General features: G+C 46.9%; 1 protein-coding gene across 3 annotated transcripts in view; it reads right to left on the reverse strand.

Annotated features, from left to right (window-relative positions):
* Window positions 1–15,645, reverse strand: part of IGDCC4 (immunoglobulin superfamily DCC subclass member 4) — a 102,282-nt gene that overhangs the window by 5,370 nt on the left and 81,267 nt on the right. For all 3 annotated transcript variants that reach the window (XR_003923463.2, XM_030014934.2, XM_030014935.2), the window contains exons 12-19: window positions 14,335–14,442; window positions 13,380–13,563; window positions 12,577–12,704; window positions 11,460–11,630; window positions 10,793–10,930; window positions 10,183–10,288; window positions 8,914–9,148; window positions 1,627–1,791 (exon numbers count right to left, since the gene is read on the reverse strand). Coding sequence is in view for 2 of the 3 variants with exons in the window: in XM_030014934.2 (XP_029870794.1) it covers window positions 1,627–1,791; window positions 8,914–9,148; window positions 10,183–10,288; window positions 10,793–10,930; window positions 11,460–11,630; window positions 12,577–12,704; window positions 13,380–13,563; window positions 14,335–14,442 (1,235 nt within the window). In the remaining variant the exon portion in view is untranslated. The remainder of the gene's footprint in view (window positions 1–1,626; window positions 1,792–8,913; window positions 9,149–10,182; window positions 10,289–10,792; window positions 10,931–11,459; window positions 11,631–12,576; window positions 12,705–13,379; window positions 13,564–14,334; window positions 14,443–15,645) is intronic.

A 15,645-nucleotide genomic window follows, 5' to 3' on the forward strand; every position in this document is an offset into this window, starting at 1 on the left:
CCTCAGGATCATTATTCCTGTTTTACATTTGGGAAAGCAAGTCCCAAGGGAGTGAAGTGATTTGCACACAGCTTCTTGGCAGGCTGGAGCAACCATTCCTCCAAGCCTCTGTCAAAGACCACATTTTCAAAACTCACCAGTCTGTTTCCACGTTAAGGGCCAGATTTCTAGAGGGTGAGTGGGGAACACTCTAGGAAACTGGCTTCTGAGACAGCTCATGATACAGACCCCACAGTAGATACCAGGGCTCCCTTCACCTTCGTGGTTTAATTTTGGCCATGTACCACAAAACGTTTGTTTGTTAGAACCCTGGTCACAGCTTGCAAAAGTTGGTGTAAATTCAAGCACTTTAATTCAGAAAGAAAACAATCAGTTCTCCTCCACAGTGTTTAAGCAGAGTTCAGGCTACAGGTCTCCACAAATCTGCTAGATTATAATTCAATAATTTAACAAACAAATTATTTTGGAAGCTTACAAAGAGCTATCTAGGCAATCAGCACTCAGATTCTGGGCTGAGTGTGATTTAGTAGCAAGACGACAATTCAAAGTATGGAAGTGATATCCCATGTGTAATTTGCACTTTCTGTTGAAGCCAACTTCATGCGTCATTTACATATTTTAACACTTTTCTCCTTTTGTTGACAAACTCTGATGGGTAAGCTGTGCTGTAAACAGTGCCCTGTAATTGGGTTGTAAAACATTGTCTTAACTCTATCCACAATGTTAATTACATCCTGTGTGTAATTGATTTTCACACTACTATCTAGGAAGGAAACATAGGTAGGTTACTTATAAGTATTTGCTGAGGGTGGAGGGATGGGGGGTGAACTTTTTAAAAAAACAATAACCAAAGAAATCTTCAGGTTCAGAGTCAACCTAAGCAGGTGTCAGCTTGCTTTGCTGAGACTGTGGCATGAACATCACAATCCTTGTATAAACTCTCCCAAACACAGGAGTGCGTATTTTTTCCAATGAAGCAATATCAGAAACAGGATTTCCTCCCAATCTATGCACCCACATACAGATGACAAGTGCAGTGGAAATTGCTCTACCCTATCTGGACAAGGAGTTTAAATCAACACTTGATCTTTGACTCCTTTTACAGGCAAAAATGCAATCCCTCCTTCAGGCGAGCACACTGTAGATCTTAATGACTGTGCTGAGCATTGCAGCTCCTAACTCATTCGGCAGGCTGCTTGCTGCATGGCCATAGCAAAGACCCAAAGCAGACTGCTGCTGCCTGGCTTCAGTTCCTCAGGAACCAGGACTGCCACAACCCTGCTGACAACCAAGCTGTCTGACCCCACTTGACCATCACCAAAAGAACAAGCCCACAGCACGGGCCCTCAAGGGCTGGCTGGAGTCAAGACAGACAATCACGGGAGAGTTGAGGCTTTGAGTGATGCTTGGAAAAAAACCCAAACAGCTTATACTCAAATCCCATCAGTCTCACTGGCATACACTCCTATACCCAGGAAAAAAAATAAAGCCATGATCAGCCAACTAAAGCTAGCTTAGAGAAGAAAATTTTCTCCTGCGCTGCAAAATGGAGAAAGGGAGATGGGGAACATAAATGGAAAAAACACATCAGAATACACAAGTCAATAAGCTACCGCAGACACCCACCATCACAGCATCGTAAACCAGAGCTTGTAACAAAAGCTTCTGTCCTGCACTGGAAGGCAGCTTCAGTGATCCATTCACAGCAGAGAGAGGCTCTTTTGTGATAGTGTCCCCATATCTGGCTATGCTGTTTGTCCAGGGCTGGTTGGCTGATTTATTCCATGAAGACTGCAGAAGAGAAGTGGGAGGAAAAAAGATTTGATTATCACAGATACGGATTCTTATCCTCATAAACCTGAAATGAGAAGCAGCTTGAAAAAGGAAACTGCAAGTTGTGAAAATACCATGGTGTTAGAAGATGCAAGTTAAATGCAGAGAACACTTCTGATAGCATCAAAATAAAAATGCTCATTGGAATGGACTTACACAGTCACTGCATTAGAACAGGCTTTATTGCTCTGTTACATGGTCTGATGCAGAGCAAGTGGATAAAAGTTGCCAGATGGTTCACAACTGGTTGCATAAGGGGCTTTCCACCGATTCTCAAATTTTGAGGCCAACAGGTATATCATGGCACAAGATATCATTTAAAGGTCCACTGAAATCAACTTCCTGCAAAGCTGCAAACAACTCTGAGCAGTATGAGCCTACTGAAAAATACGGCAAAGCCGGAAAGGAACAGGGATGGTGGAAACGTGGAGCTGAATGATTATACTATTTGCTTTGGCACAAGTGATGCTCTGCAGCATGGAGAAGAACCCTCACTGGCACGTATGCTCCAGTAAGAGTTGAAGACAATGCTAAACTGCTCACTCTGCGGTGCAGACAGATTTCCTGCTCTAAGCTAGGGCTTGGGTGAACACTCTGCCATTCCCCATCAATACAGAGGCACAAAACTGGGGGCCTTATTTTTTTTAATTTTTTTTTTGCAACAGACCACCAAGCAATTCTTAGCTCAGCTTTAAATCCCCTGGGCAACCAGTGTTACCTTGTTTGTAGATCTAATTAAATTATATGGGCTGAACGCAATTTGTTCTGGGTTCTCTCAGCTTCCCCTTGCAATAAACTGTTGAATGCACACCTCTGTGTATGGGAAATGTGTGCCTTTAAGAGCTGAAGTTATTTAACAGCTCAGACTATTAGTTCACAGGCAGAAAAGTATTTTCTTTCCAGGTTTTGATTTTATTGGGCTGTCCTGCATTTACCTGAGCTCAGCCTTGTTACTGACTCGCATACATATACATATATACACACAGATGCACACTCAGATTTAAGGACCACACGAGCCAGTTATCTCAGGGCTCGTTCCACAGATGTTACACGTTGCCTGGATAGAAGCGAGAGGATGACACAAGGCTGAAGTGAAGAGAAAACCCTGGCCTGACACAACTGCGAGTGTGCATGTGCATACAGAATACGGGAGGTGTGGGCATGATGGCTGTGTAGGGTGAAGATATACGGCACATCTATTCAAACCCACTAACCATCTATTGCTCACTGTCAGGCAGGAGAAACCCAGGTTTCTGCTCTGTGTATGTGGCCGCTACTTACACAGGTCAGATCTATTCCAACAACAGTCAACGTAGCAAGAGTCCAGCCGAGATGGCAAGGAGATTTCTGACATCAGCCTGACCTTGTGTAAGTCATTTGACCTCCTTGTGCCTCGGTCCATCTGGCTGGAAATTAGGTAGAAATACATGACCAGATGTTGCATGTGAGCCAGGCATTCCTAAGTCAGCTATTTGGCAAGAAGCAAATGCTACCTCATGCTGTTGGTGCTGGCAGAAGGCACATTAAAGCGCTCATGCATGTGCTGAAGGGCTGCCTGAGCCTTTCCCGAGCACTCTCATCCACCCTGACTCAAGTGCCAAGGGGGCTCAACACCTTGCGAGAGGCAGAGCAGTATTACATCCAAGCACCGACCAACCCCAAGTCATAGGAGCTCTGCTGCTGCCTCAGGATCAAACCTTAAGAAAACAAGTAGTAAAGGGCCTCATTTATATGACAGCACCCTGCAGAACAGTGATGTCTAAACCTAGTGCTGTGGATATCAAGCATTCGCTAATTTAGAAGTGGATGCTGGAGGCAGCATCTTTGCTATTCCTCTCTCTGCAATCCTCAACAATATATTCTGAGCCAAGAACGTTCCCTAATTGCTCCCTTTCTAAGTGGACAATCATTAAACTACACTTTAATAGCAAGAAATCAACCAAGCGATCACACACAGCTCACAGTAAGGAATATCACTACACGCGAGTGCTCAAGGAACGTGTTCAATTTGCTTCTGCTGCCGTCTGAAAGGCTTTCTGCAGCTACATTGCTGACTGATGGCTTCTGTGCCTTTTCCAAGGAACATACGTTACTGAGCAAATACTGCCTGGAAATTTCATCGTTGAACCTACACAAATATGCACACATGCACACAAATGTGTGTCCTATTATAGATGCTTACACGCATATTTGCTATCAGAAAGATCTGAGCATCATACGCATACACACACACACAGCAAACTTGAAAACCTTCTTGCAGGCATCTTGTGAATACCAAAAAACATGGAAAGAAACAGGCAGCTTTACTGCAATCCCCAATGGACCATCTGTTAGCGGAAATGTCAATCTGCCATGTTTACATAGGTTTTGATGACTCTGGGAACAGCCTGTTCAGCTCTGGCTGAAATTGGCTGCAATGAAGAACAAACTTGTTTTGTACCAGTTTGCAACTTTCAACAAACAGAAAAAACCATCAGCCACACAACATGGCCTATTTCCCACATGTTGTTCAAGCACACTATGTTTGATAGGAAAAAAAATAAAATCCCTCTTGAGGCTCAGTCTCCAAGGTTGGGCAGCAGCAATTAACTCTAGGTCTGTTTTCATCACAGACCTGAAGAAGGTCTTGTGTGCCTGAAAGCTTCTCTGCTATTTTAAGCAGTATCTTTTGGTGTAATAAATGATACAATTTCTTTCTACTCAAGGGGAGCTAGTGAATGGCTGAAGGAAGGAAATGTTCTCTTGGCTTTTACAATAGAATAATGAAGGCAAGGAGTGTCAGTCTAATACTAATTTAAAGAGGGAAAAATCCCTTTGTCAATTTGCTGCAAACAAAAGAATGAAAACCAATAAAAACATCTTCCAATAAAAGGTGTTTCCATTACAGCTAAATCCTTATCAAAGCAAACAAGCCTTTTCATTTTAGCCTTTTTATAGAAACTCTGACTGGTAAAAATGTGCCTAGATCATGTTACGTTTTCAGAGACAATTAATGATTTCAAGCAAATACATGAGCTGAGAACGAACATGTAGGAAATGCTGATCTTGAAACCTTCCCTGTTTTATGAGGATGGTTATTTAAACTAGCTTGAAATCCTGTGCAGAACAAAGCTGAGGACATTTCAGATGTGCTCAGCTTTTAAGGGTGTCATAGTGGAAAGAAAGGATTCGTTGCTGAACGGCACCACAGAGGTCGGTGGGAGTGGAAAAGCTCCATGTCATGCAAACATACAGGCATCCCTGCCTGCAGCTGCACCTCTAAACAAGATGCAACATAATACAGACCTCTCCCCCACCAGATAAAGGAGAATCTCTGCTAGCTCTCAACAGAATCAGAGCTCTCATCTAAGACTTTTCAGAAAACACTGGGACTTTTTTCCACACAGAAAAGTTCCAACGTGAAAATGACAAACAACCCAGGTAGATCCAAGTTCCCTGATGCATTACAGCTTTTGCTCTCCAAGTCATGGGGATGCTTCATAGGAAACGCAGTCCCCATGGGGAGGAGGCCCACAGGGAAGAAGCGGGGCAGCAAACGAGGGAAGTTCCAGCTCGCAAGAAGCACAACGGCAAACATTTCCAAGCCAAAATGCTTGGGTTTGGCTTCATTCAATGAAAAGCTGAAGTCTTCCATGGAAAGCAGATGCCTTTTAACATCCTCCCCCACCCCCTAAATTGCTTGGCCCAAAAGCAGCAGTGACAGAGATGTCTGAAGCAGAGCCATTTTATCATCCTCAGTCCATCTGTCAGGGAAACAGAACTGCATCGCCACAGCCTGTGCATTACGGTGTCATTTATAACACGGGCTACCGAGGGCATCAGTCTGGGGGTCACTTGAAAGGTGAAGAGAGTAAGAGAGGAAAATCACTTGTCAGTGTATTTACAAATCCTTGTGTGTGACCACTGGGAAAAACACAGAAAGGAAAGAAAAAGGCCTGCTAAATGGCCAAGCGTACTCCTGCCTAATGGAGCTGTCAGCCATCCAGAGGAGCCCTGTGCTGAGAGCTCGGCTGCAGCAGCACCTTGCCATCCTGCTAGCAGGGGCAGGGTGGCCAGGCGGCTCCTGTGGGCTGTCCAGCAGCACAAAGACTGTCCCACCTTCCACTTGCACCATCCTGCACCCCCAGCATTACTTGTAACGGCTCAAGAGGAATCACGGCCCTACGTTTGGAGGAACTGGTGATCTTGACTTGAGAACGACCAAGGGGACTTCTCGAAACCCTTGCCCACGATTCTTTGCAGAAGTCGGTTCAAATCTCAGCATTGTTAAAGTCTTCCTGCCCTTGGTCTCACTGGTCTCCAGTCCCCACACCTGCAAAGTGACATTCACTCACTTCTGACTGCTTGTGGCACGGGGACAGTCCCTTCTTTGTGTTTGTACACCTCCTAACAACACTGAGCCTCCGACCTCCACTGGAACCTCAGGCTGCCACAAGAATAAAAACAATAAAGAATAATCCATGAAATGCTAAGTAACAAGCCAGCATGTGAAAAGCCTGCAAGCATGGCAGCATCTATCACTGCCACTGCTAATGGCAAGTGCCACCCAACCAACAAAAAAGAGGTTTCAGGAGCGTAACCTGAAGACGGAGAGGCAAGCAGGCAACTGGAGGTCACACGGGTCTGGAGCTGCCAGTTCCTTGGCATCACAGCTATACAAACCTGCCCAAGAGTGGCAGCAGTATGGGACTAAGTCTGTCCCAACCAACATCCTGAGCTCTGTGGTGACATGATAGGCTGTTAAATAAAAGGGATCCTTGAGATAATGATTCACTCCCTTTCTTTATTGACTAGGACTGCAAGTGATAGTACCTGAGCTAGAGCACCCTGGGAGCTTCCCCTTGCCAGGCTGGACCAGGAATTTCCTTCCAGAAGGATTTTCTCTTTCCTGTGGCTCTACCACATTCCTTGCTGTGGGTTTTCATAGCCCCAACCACACACAGCATGAGAGAATAAAAGAGAAGGCAACAAAGGCAGCTGGTCATTCTAGGGTACAAAGCTCCTGGCCACACTCAAGCAGGACCTGGGGGAGTTTTGGCAGCCTAGCTGAAACGGCTACTGGAAGAAGCTATTTGCAGTGTACAAGACAACCCAGGGAACCTACAACCTGCTATTGGGCCTTGGCTAGTAGCATTTTGTCTACAAGCAGGGAGATGCACACACCCCTAGCTGCACCTCACTCTGATTTACATCTGTTGTGGGGACCAGGCATGTGTGCACTGGTCCGGCCATACTCATGAGACCTGCCCAACTCCTTCACCGCCCTGCCAGGTAAAATGACATCGCTATCTGGACACATGGCCTCTTGGCAACTGCAGCATAAAGATGTTCTTGGCCTGAGTCTTTTCACTTCTCACTTTCACAGAGTACGCGGAGGATGCAGTGGTGCTCAGTGCTGGCTCAGGTGGCACTTCCCACAGGAACTGGGCAGTGGAGGGAGCAGGGCCTCCTGCGTGGAAGCACATCTCCCTCCAGTGCCCACTCCCAGCAACAACAGCCTGTTGCTCCTGGCCGTCACTCGAGCTCTCCTTCACCTGCCAGGTCATCCTCACCAGCCAGCAGAGGTGACAACATTGTTCTCTGGGTGGCTGCCTGCGGCTGCTCCTCAATGATCCTTGCTTCGCTATCCACATCCATCAAAAAACCAAGCTCTTTATCCTGCTGGCAAAAATCCTCAATGAATTCAACTCCCAGTGGTCTTTCCCCATTCAATTATGGAGGCAGAGACACTACAACCAGAATTGCCCCACTCCCCAAAGCTCTGTTATCTGAACATAACTCCACTGTTGGACACTGCCAGCCTCTGCAACAGACACTGGGGGCCCCAAGCTCTCAGGCTAAGCCCCGAGCAGCCAGGCCTTGGCACTGCCCTCTCCAGCCCCCTCTTTGCACACGTTAAAATCTTCCTGTAAACCTTTGCAGACAGCATTGTTGCTTTGGAAGAGAATCTGCATATGCTGCCCCCAGAAAGGCCTCCCAAGGGAGGGAACTTCCCCCCACCCCAACCTGTTCTTAGGGTAAGTCACCGTCACTGAAAACATTTGTTCCTTATTTAACAGAAAAAGCTGTAGGAAATTCCTCACACTCTTTGGCTTGGGTCCAGACAGGCAGCTACATTCCACCGAAATCCACAGATGTGGCTTGGCTGCAAACTGCCTCTCCTTCAGCTGAGCGCTGATCTGCCACAGCACTTGCGGATGGCCAAAAGCACAGCTTCAGCTCACAGGACTATTAAAGCCCACAGAAGACATTGCATTTCCAAAAGACCATACCTGCACTGCCACTAGCAGCAAGGATGGGTCTCGTGGTTAGCCAGGTATCCTGAACTCACCTTCCCCCGGTGACACAAGAGTGCATCATTGATGCAAACGTGAAATCCCATGCGCTCACAATGCATTTGTTTTACTGAACCTCCTAATTACTTTACATGCTCTCCCTGGGCTACAAAGAGAGACATAAACAGATTAACTAAATTAGGCCAATTAAAGGTTCCCTAATGGAATGAAATGTTTCAGGCAAGCTTGAGAGAAGAAATGGGCAGGGAGGAATGAAAGACAATGCAAAGTCAGGCAAACCAAGCAAGGCAGGAAGAGACTACTTCAAAAAACAAGGTTCACAAATAAAACAATTTCACCTCTTGTATATCTTCAAGGGTATTCCAGTGAACGCGCTATTTATGGACGAAGCTCCTTTTACTCTAAGCAAAAAGAGTATCCTGGAAGGCAGAGCATCTACTCTAGACATCACGCTTTCTATATGCCACAGCAACAGCAATAGTGCAGCTTTCTGCAGCACTAAGTTTGGTACTGCTGCTCTGGGCATGAGGGGCCACTGTCCCAGGAGACGAAAAGGGGTGGTAGATGGCACAGGGATCCCAAACTTAGATCTGACAGCCAAGACTGAGCCAGTCAGTTTTACAGAGAGGGAAATGCATGGCTGCCCAGCACCGGCCTGCAGCCAAGACCACCGACACTTTGCAGAGCCAGGACAGCATCAGACCCTGGCTTCCCAGCAGTGACACACCAAACAAAGGCTCTTGCCTAGGGTGGAAGCCCAGTCACCGCATGCTTGGGTCCTTACCTTCCTCTTCCCATGGACAATGTCCTCAGGGAGGCTCGTGTGGATGAGGCTGTGCACTTCCGTCAGTTCTGTGATGTCCCCCAGGGGCATGGGTGCATCCTCTGGGACTGGGGACATGAGGGACTCTAGCTCATGTGAGTCCAAGGTGGCACTGGGAGCTGCCACCCCTTGCCTGCTCCGGTGGTAGTAAGTGTGGTTGCTGGCTCCCTGGGAATCCAGGTCTGGCAGGGCGTCCCTGAGGGAAAACAAGCAAGAGTTGACATCTCTCACGAGCCTCACTTTCCTCTGTCCCAAACAGCCACAGACTGCCAGATAAAGTGATCCCCTCCAGGCCACTCAGCCTGTCCTTGTGGAAGTGACCAGGCCCAAGCCCCTGCCCTGACGCTCCTGAGGAAGACGATCCTCTATCCACATCCTATTGTAACAGCTTTCACTGCCATAGCCTCTCCCCAGCTGCATCTCTTCACCACCTTCACTAATCCTAAACCTCATACAACGCATGGTGCTGGATGCAAAGCCAGCCCCTCGCCAGTGGATCACAAGGGCAGCAGACAACATGAGTCCCAGCACTAGAGCAAGTGCTCTCTAACCCATGCCCGTGGGGACTGTGTCGCTCCTGTCATCTCTGCTTTACAGATAAGAGGTGCAACAGGACAGAAAAGTTTGGTGGCCACATTAGGACAAGAATTCAGAAGCTGCTTGTTGCTAGTCCCAAGATCTGCTGCCAGCTCAAAGCTCTTCTCAACAACTAAGCTGGTTTCTGATCATGGTCTTTCCAAATGCTTGTGGCTGGATTCAGACCTCTGGGATAGCAGGGGGCTTTGGGCTGAGTCCAATCCTCCTTAAACCAGCCTGTCATTCACTGGAAAATCTTTCATCATTTTCCCAACTGGAAGTTAACAAACCCTTTCCACACATCCTTAGAGCTGTCCAACCTCAGAAGCAGAATACTGCCCACACTAATGGACACAGGTAATAATCTGGCAAATAGTGTTTTTTCCCTTTTTTTTTTTCCTCTGAAAAAAAAAACCTATTAGTCTAACAATGCAAATTAAAGAGAAACTACTGAGAAAATAAATCAGTGAAAAGACCATACTAAATATGTTCCTTAGCCAGCTAGCACTCCCAAGACTCAATCTTTGTATTAACTGATGTCATACACCACATCCCAAAGAGCCGAGCTGAACACGACGAAGCAGCTCAAGAGTGTTTTTTGTCTCCTTCCACATCAGCCTCCTTTACCTCCTGCAAAGGTGAGGTGACACCTACCTCTGCTTGCTGTTGCGGAAACTGGCACACATGCAGAAGAGTATGCAGAGCAGCCCCAGACAGACTCCCACAATGATTCCCGTGACAGAGTGGATATCCAGAACATCTAGTAGAGGAAGGACAGATTCATCATTTCAGCTGCTAGCAGGAGGAAGATACAAAGTCTCTGATGTTCAGAGAAGCACCAGCTTCACTAAAACCTATAGGTGATGCCTCTATACACATAAAGAAAGAAGATTACTTGGCAGTGAAAATTTAGAGCAGCTTAAAGCAAACTGGCACCTATACACATTCATTAATTTCACGCTACGCAGGCCTAACAGAAAGGCAGCAAGACGCAGGTTGCATGTGCCCTTCCATAGGAGCTGGGATGGGGAAGAGAAATGAAGTTCAGCTGTGGGATGGGTTCTGGAGCTGCCTGAGGCCTGTGGAGCTGCACATCTAAGGACTCCGCTGTGATCCTCTGCACTGGCCTACACACAGTTGCATCTTGCATCCTGCACAGTGACATCAGGCAATTGCTTGGCAAACAGAAATGCCACTGCTGACAAATCGCAGTCTTCAGCAATGCGACTCGCTTCCTGTACTGGGACAAAGGGGAAATTCGTACCAGACAACTTCTCCCGGAGGGTGTGCACATCCTTAACGTTTGAATAGGGACCAGATCCCACGACTGTCTTTGCTCCCATCTTGAAGAAGTATCTGGTATCACTTTCCAGGCCATGCACTTCAGTGCTGAAGATATTTCCTGATCAAAAGCAAGTAAAAAAGAGGTTTAAAATATGCAGTTTCAAGAGTATTCAGATGCTGCAGCAAAGCAGCAGTGGAATTCTGTTGGACCCTCAGAAGTGAGGGATTTTGTGTCATGAGCTCTAAGAGGTAATTCATACACCTCTTTGGTATTAATGAAGTTGCTGCTTAAAGAGCTGATCACACAGACTGCACGTGGTGTTGCTGGCATACGTTCTCCTAGGAATTACTGGCTGCCAGCCTGTATCTGCAGGATGTTTGCCGGATGATAACTGCTATTTCAGCCCTAGACATGTACGATTTCACATCTCAGCAGTTGTGTCCCTGAAGTCTCCTATATGACCAGGACAAGGCCCAGCATATGCTCCAAGAAAGCTGGCAGCATGAGCTCTTGAATGTTTATTTGTATGTGCTCAAAGTGAGGCAAAAATCAGGGCAGGAGGACTGACCAACTGGCTTTGTAGGCAGGGAAGAAGACAGGAGGAGGAGGACCTGGTGGGGTATTACAGTACTTCAAGGAGGCTCACCTTCTCGTGTCAGCAAGGTCCACATGTCATCTGGCTGCGTGTTGTTGGCGTTATACAGGATGAGGTACTCCACAATGATGCCGTTGGGCTCGACAGGGGGGCACCAGTGCACCTGGACAGCATAGGGGTTGAGTGGGTGCAGCCGCAGGTCAGATGGAGGAGTTGAGGGACCTGGTAGAGACAAGTAAAGACCCAGCGTGAACAGCAGAAAAGAGGTGGAGAGCATTCAACCTGCAGAGCATGACAACTGCTCTGTGCTTTCTCTGAATCCTTCTCAGTGGTGCCACAGCCATGTTTGCAAGCATGAAATGATGGGCGACCTGGGTGGCAAGACACCTCATCCAAACAAGCTGTGGAGAGTGCAGAGAGGAGGCTGCTGAGCCCAATACAGGGCAGTACTCATGCATCATGGCCAACTAGCCAAGGGAAACGTGACAGTGCTGAAGAAGCCACGCAGCATAGTTTGAGGCTGTGCAACATTGCTCATCTTTGACAGAATATTCCCAGCACACACTCGCTCCTTGTTGCTTTCTTCTGCATCTACCCCAAAGCCCTGCTTGCATCGCAAATAGTCCCAGCTAGGGGCAGGACACACAACACCTCCAAAGGCCATCGATGCTGCTCTGTGAAGCTGAATACTGGAGAAGCTGTCACAGAGTAAGGAGCTAACCCACTGCAGCTCTCAGGATCATCTCTGCCTCCCAGCCTTCACCAGGCCTGAAGCTAAGAGGTGGATGTCTTATTGGAAAACCAGGCTGGTCAAGGCACTCTTGTTCTGACAGTGACATTCAGTACTGGGGAGGACCTAGCGCTTAAGCGATGCATTATCAGCTCTCTGTAACAAGCAGAATTTCTCTGAACCCAGAGGCAACCCTACAGTAACAGCAATCATTGCCCCAATTCTCTTTACATGCTCCTCTCTGTTTACAAAGCAGCACTTCTTTAATGGGCTTGGAAATGCCACCAGGATGCTTAGTGGCTCTCGGCATGTACTCAGGCGCATCATAGCTTAGAGGTGATCTGAGATCACATCTCTCAGGGGCACATTAGGAGGGATTTGATAAGAGATTCAGGGAGAGCCAGGAAAAATCAGGATTCAATTCCCATAAATACTCACGGTCAGGAAGGGTGAATCGCTCCACCACGCTGCCGAAGGGCCCATCAATGCCAACACCATTGGACTGCACGGCAAACTCATACCTGGTGTAGGGCTTCAACCCACTAATGAGAATGTCTTCATCCGAGCTGCCAAAAGAGGACACATTCATAAGGCAATGAACCCTAGATGGTTCTCCCACTGCCACCCTGATACCTTACCAGGAACACTGTAAGAGATTATCCTAACTCTTAGAGTATTTGATTTTTCACTTAAAGCTTCATCTCCTGCAGTCATGTGAATGCAAGAGCACTCAGCTCCCAGATACAGAGCAAAGTAGGTTCCCAGCCTCCAGGACCATTTCTGATGTACTTGCAGAGAACAGCTTGAAAACACAGCCTGGTTATAGGCTGAAAACCTGCACAGGAATCCACATTTAAAATACTTCCCCAAATTATTATAACTGTATAAACTCTAGGAATTTTTAAATCAAAGTTGTGAGGCCCATCTCACAAATCATGAATGCTTTGAGACTGGCCATAACTGCACCTGGCTATGTTATTAACACGGAAACAAATATGTAAGGTCCAACCAGAGCAGAAAAGATGCAGAGACCGGCCAGTAAATGATCCCTTGGTATTCAAGTCATAGAAAAGTCCCAGTGCCACATTTCAGCAGTTCTAAATATATCTGTGACCAAGGCAGACGCTTCCAGCATGTGAAACACCCAGGATTTTGCTTAGTACTGGAACTTCCATGCAGGTTCCTCCCGCCCCCTGTTTATTCCTGACATGAGCAGATGAATGCATAGCATCCCTCTTTACCTTGTGTAGTATGTAACAAGAGAGGCGTTTTTCAGGCCCCAGGGGCTGAAGCGCACAGTGTAGTTGACAATTTTGACTGTTGTAAAGTCAGGTTTCTTCCACCTGAGCCATATGGAAGTCGAACTGTTGGACTCTGCATAGACTTGGACTGGAGGCAGTGGAGGACCCTTCTGCACAGGGGGATCTATGGTGCAAGACAAAAAGAGAAAAGAGATGTGGAGACATAAACGACAGTATGGCAAGGAACAGAAAAGAGAAAACATGGAATAAAACAGGTCTAGGTTGTGAAGCCTGCACTGATATACTAGCCCCCAGCGTAAGCCTAGATGCCCAGCTTAGCTATTTTGTGCATGCAGCGGTCCACGCTTTTCCTCACGTGTGGGAAAGATCACGAGGATCCATGCACCAAGGTGGTGGTGTACTACTGTGGAGCACTGGAGGCCAGCTTCAAAGCTACCCACCTGACAGGCCCACATCAGGGTAAGGAGGAGCCGAGACTGTTCACCATCCCGCAACAGACTGGCAGAGCTGAGAATGGAGCCTAAGTCTTCAGAGCTTTTACTTTCTTTGTAACACTGCAAAAAGTCTGGCATGCTGCTAATTCACATTCTTGAATTTTTATAACGTCACAGATGAAACCCAGGTTATTTGGCATTTCCAAGACCATCCCTGAGCCACTAACAGGGCCAGAGAGAACACAGTGAAGTCCATCCATACCCAGTAGAACAACCACTCTAATGAGAAGGGGGATATTTTGCTTCTTTCTCTCCTTCCCAAGATAACTCCTCCAATGCAATTTGCAATGACTGTCAAAGGGAGTTTCCTCATATTGGGACCTTCCCCGTTTTCATATTGTCCTTCTTCAAGTTCATCTTCTGTAACTTAACTTCTACCCTTCCTTTGAAGCCACATGCCAAGCAGAAGAGACAGACAACAAATGAAGGGCATTCCTCACCTACTGCTGTTGCAGGTGCCTTTTCTGTTTTGCCCTTCCAAACCGCTGCATAACCATCTTCATGCTTATTGAATGCCACCAGCTTCACCTCATAGAGTTTCCCAGGAGCTGGAAAAATCAATCAGGATTTGTCTGGGGTTATTTTTGTTACCAACCCTTCCCAGTTAGACATGTTTTCTTTGGTCTGACCAGCTTTTCTCACCATCCAAGAAAGTAGCTTGAACAGAGTTGTATTCACTAAAAATACAGGAGGAAGCCCCCCTTCCACTTACAGGCTTTCCACATTCAAATACTGTCTCACTAGTGGTGCACATATCATTACAGCTACTCTCTAGGTCTCCCCTCGCTTTTTGCAGAAATTATCAGCAGCAAATGGACTTGGGCCAGCCACCAAGGGTTAACCAGTGTCACGGCCTGTAGCACATCATCTCAGGATCTCCTGATCTTTCTCCCTTGCAAACTACTAAAGAAACCTATGCATGGTGACTGCTTTCTCTCCCCCATGCAAGTGGATGCACTGCAATGTTTATTCCTGAGGAGTGAGGACATCCTCTCCTCTCCAAAATGCACCTCCCATTTCTAAAGCCCTTTCTGATTTATTCACTGCTGCAAGGATCTTCCTTCTGGTAAGTCCTCACACACTCTGTTAAGTCACTGGCTGCTTTTGTTGTGTGGTGACTCTTTTGTCTTCACAGCAGAGTTTCTTGATTTGCAATTAGAAAAGCAACAGCATACACAAAACCCACACCAGAAACCTGAGGGTCCTCATTACACACTCCTCCCATCAGACAGCCATGCACTCTATGGGGAACCTCACACTTGGACCCAAACGGAGCTGCAGGGCAGGGACCTCTGTCTCCAGGCAGTGCTGCCCTGGTCCAAAATTCACTTCCCTCTTTCCTCCAGCCTTTCATCAGCTGAAATACTCCTCTGCTGTGTTAAGTAACATCTGAGGGTTTTTTTTAATGGAGATGTTTAATCAAGGAAACAACTTGGGAGATACAAAGTTCTCAAGTAAGACACTCGCCAGCTTCTCCCTTCAGCAGCCAGCCCATTCAGAAGCTCAGCGAGAGCAGTCCAGACTGTCTTTGGTTGCCTTGGCTGCAGCACATTGATGAAGTTTGTTAATTTGGGATGTGCCTGTTCATTCCCTGCCCTGATAGATCACTGCTCTCTTTGCCAGACAACGTAAGCAAAATAAAACCTTTCTTATTGATGCCAATTTTATTATTACTGCGCTGATTACACTCCCAGAGGCTAATGGTACCAATTACCAAAGGCTTTCTCTGCTCCACAACACATGTTTGCGCT

The sequence above is a fragment of the Aquila chrysaetos genome, chromosome 5, assembly GCF_900496995.4.
Source record: "Aquila chrysaetos chrysaetos chromosome 5, bAquChr1.4, whole genome shotgun sequence".
In the NCBI taxonomy this organism is placed as follows: Eukaryota; Metazoa; Chordata; class Aves; order Accipitriformes; family Accipitridae; genus Aquila; species Aquila chrysaetos.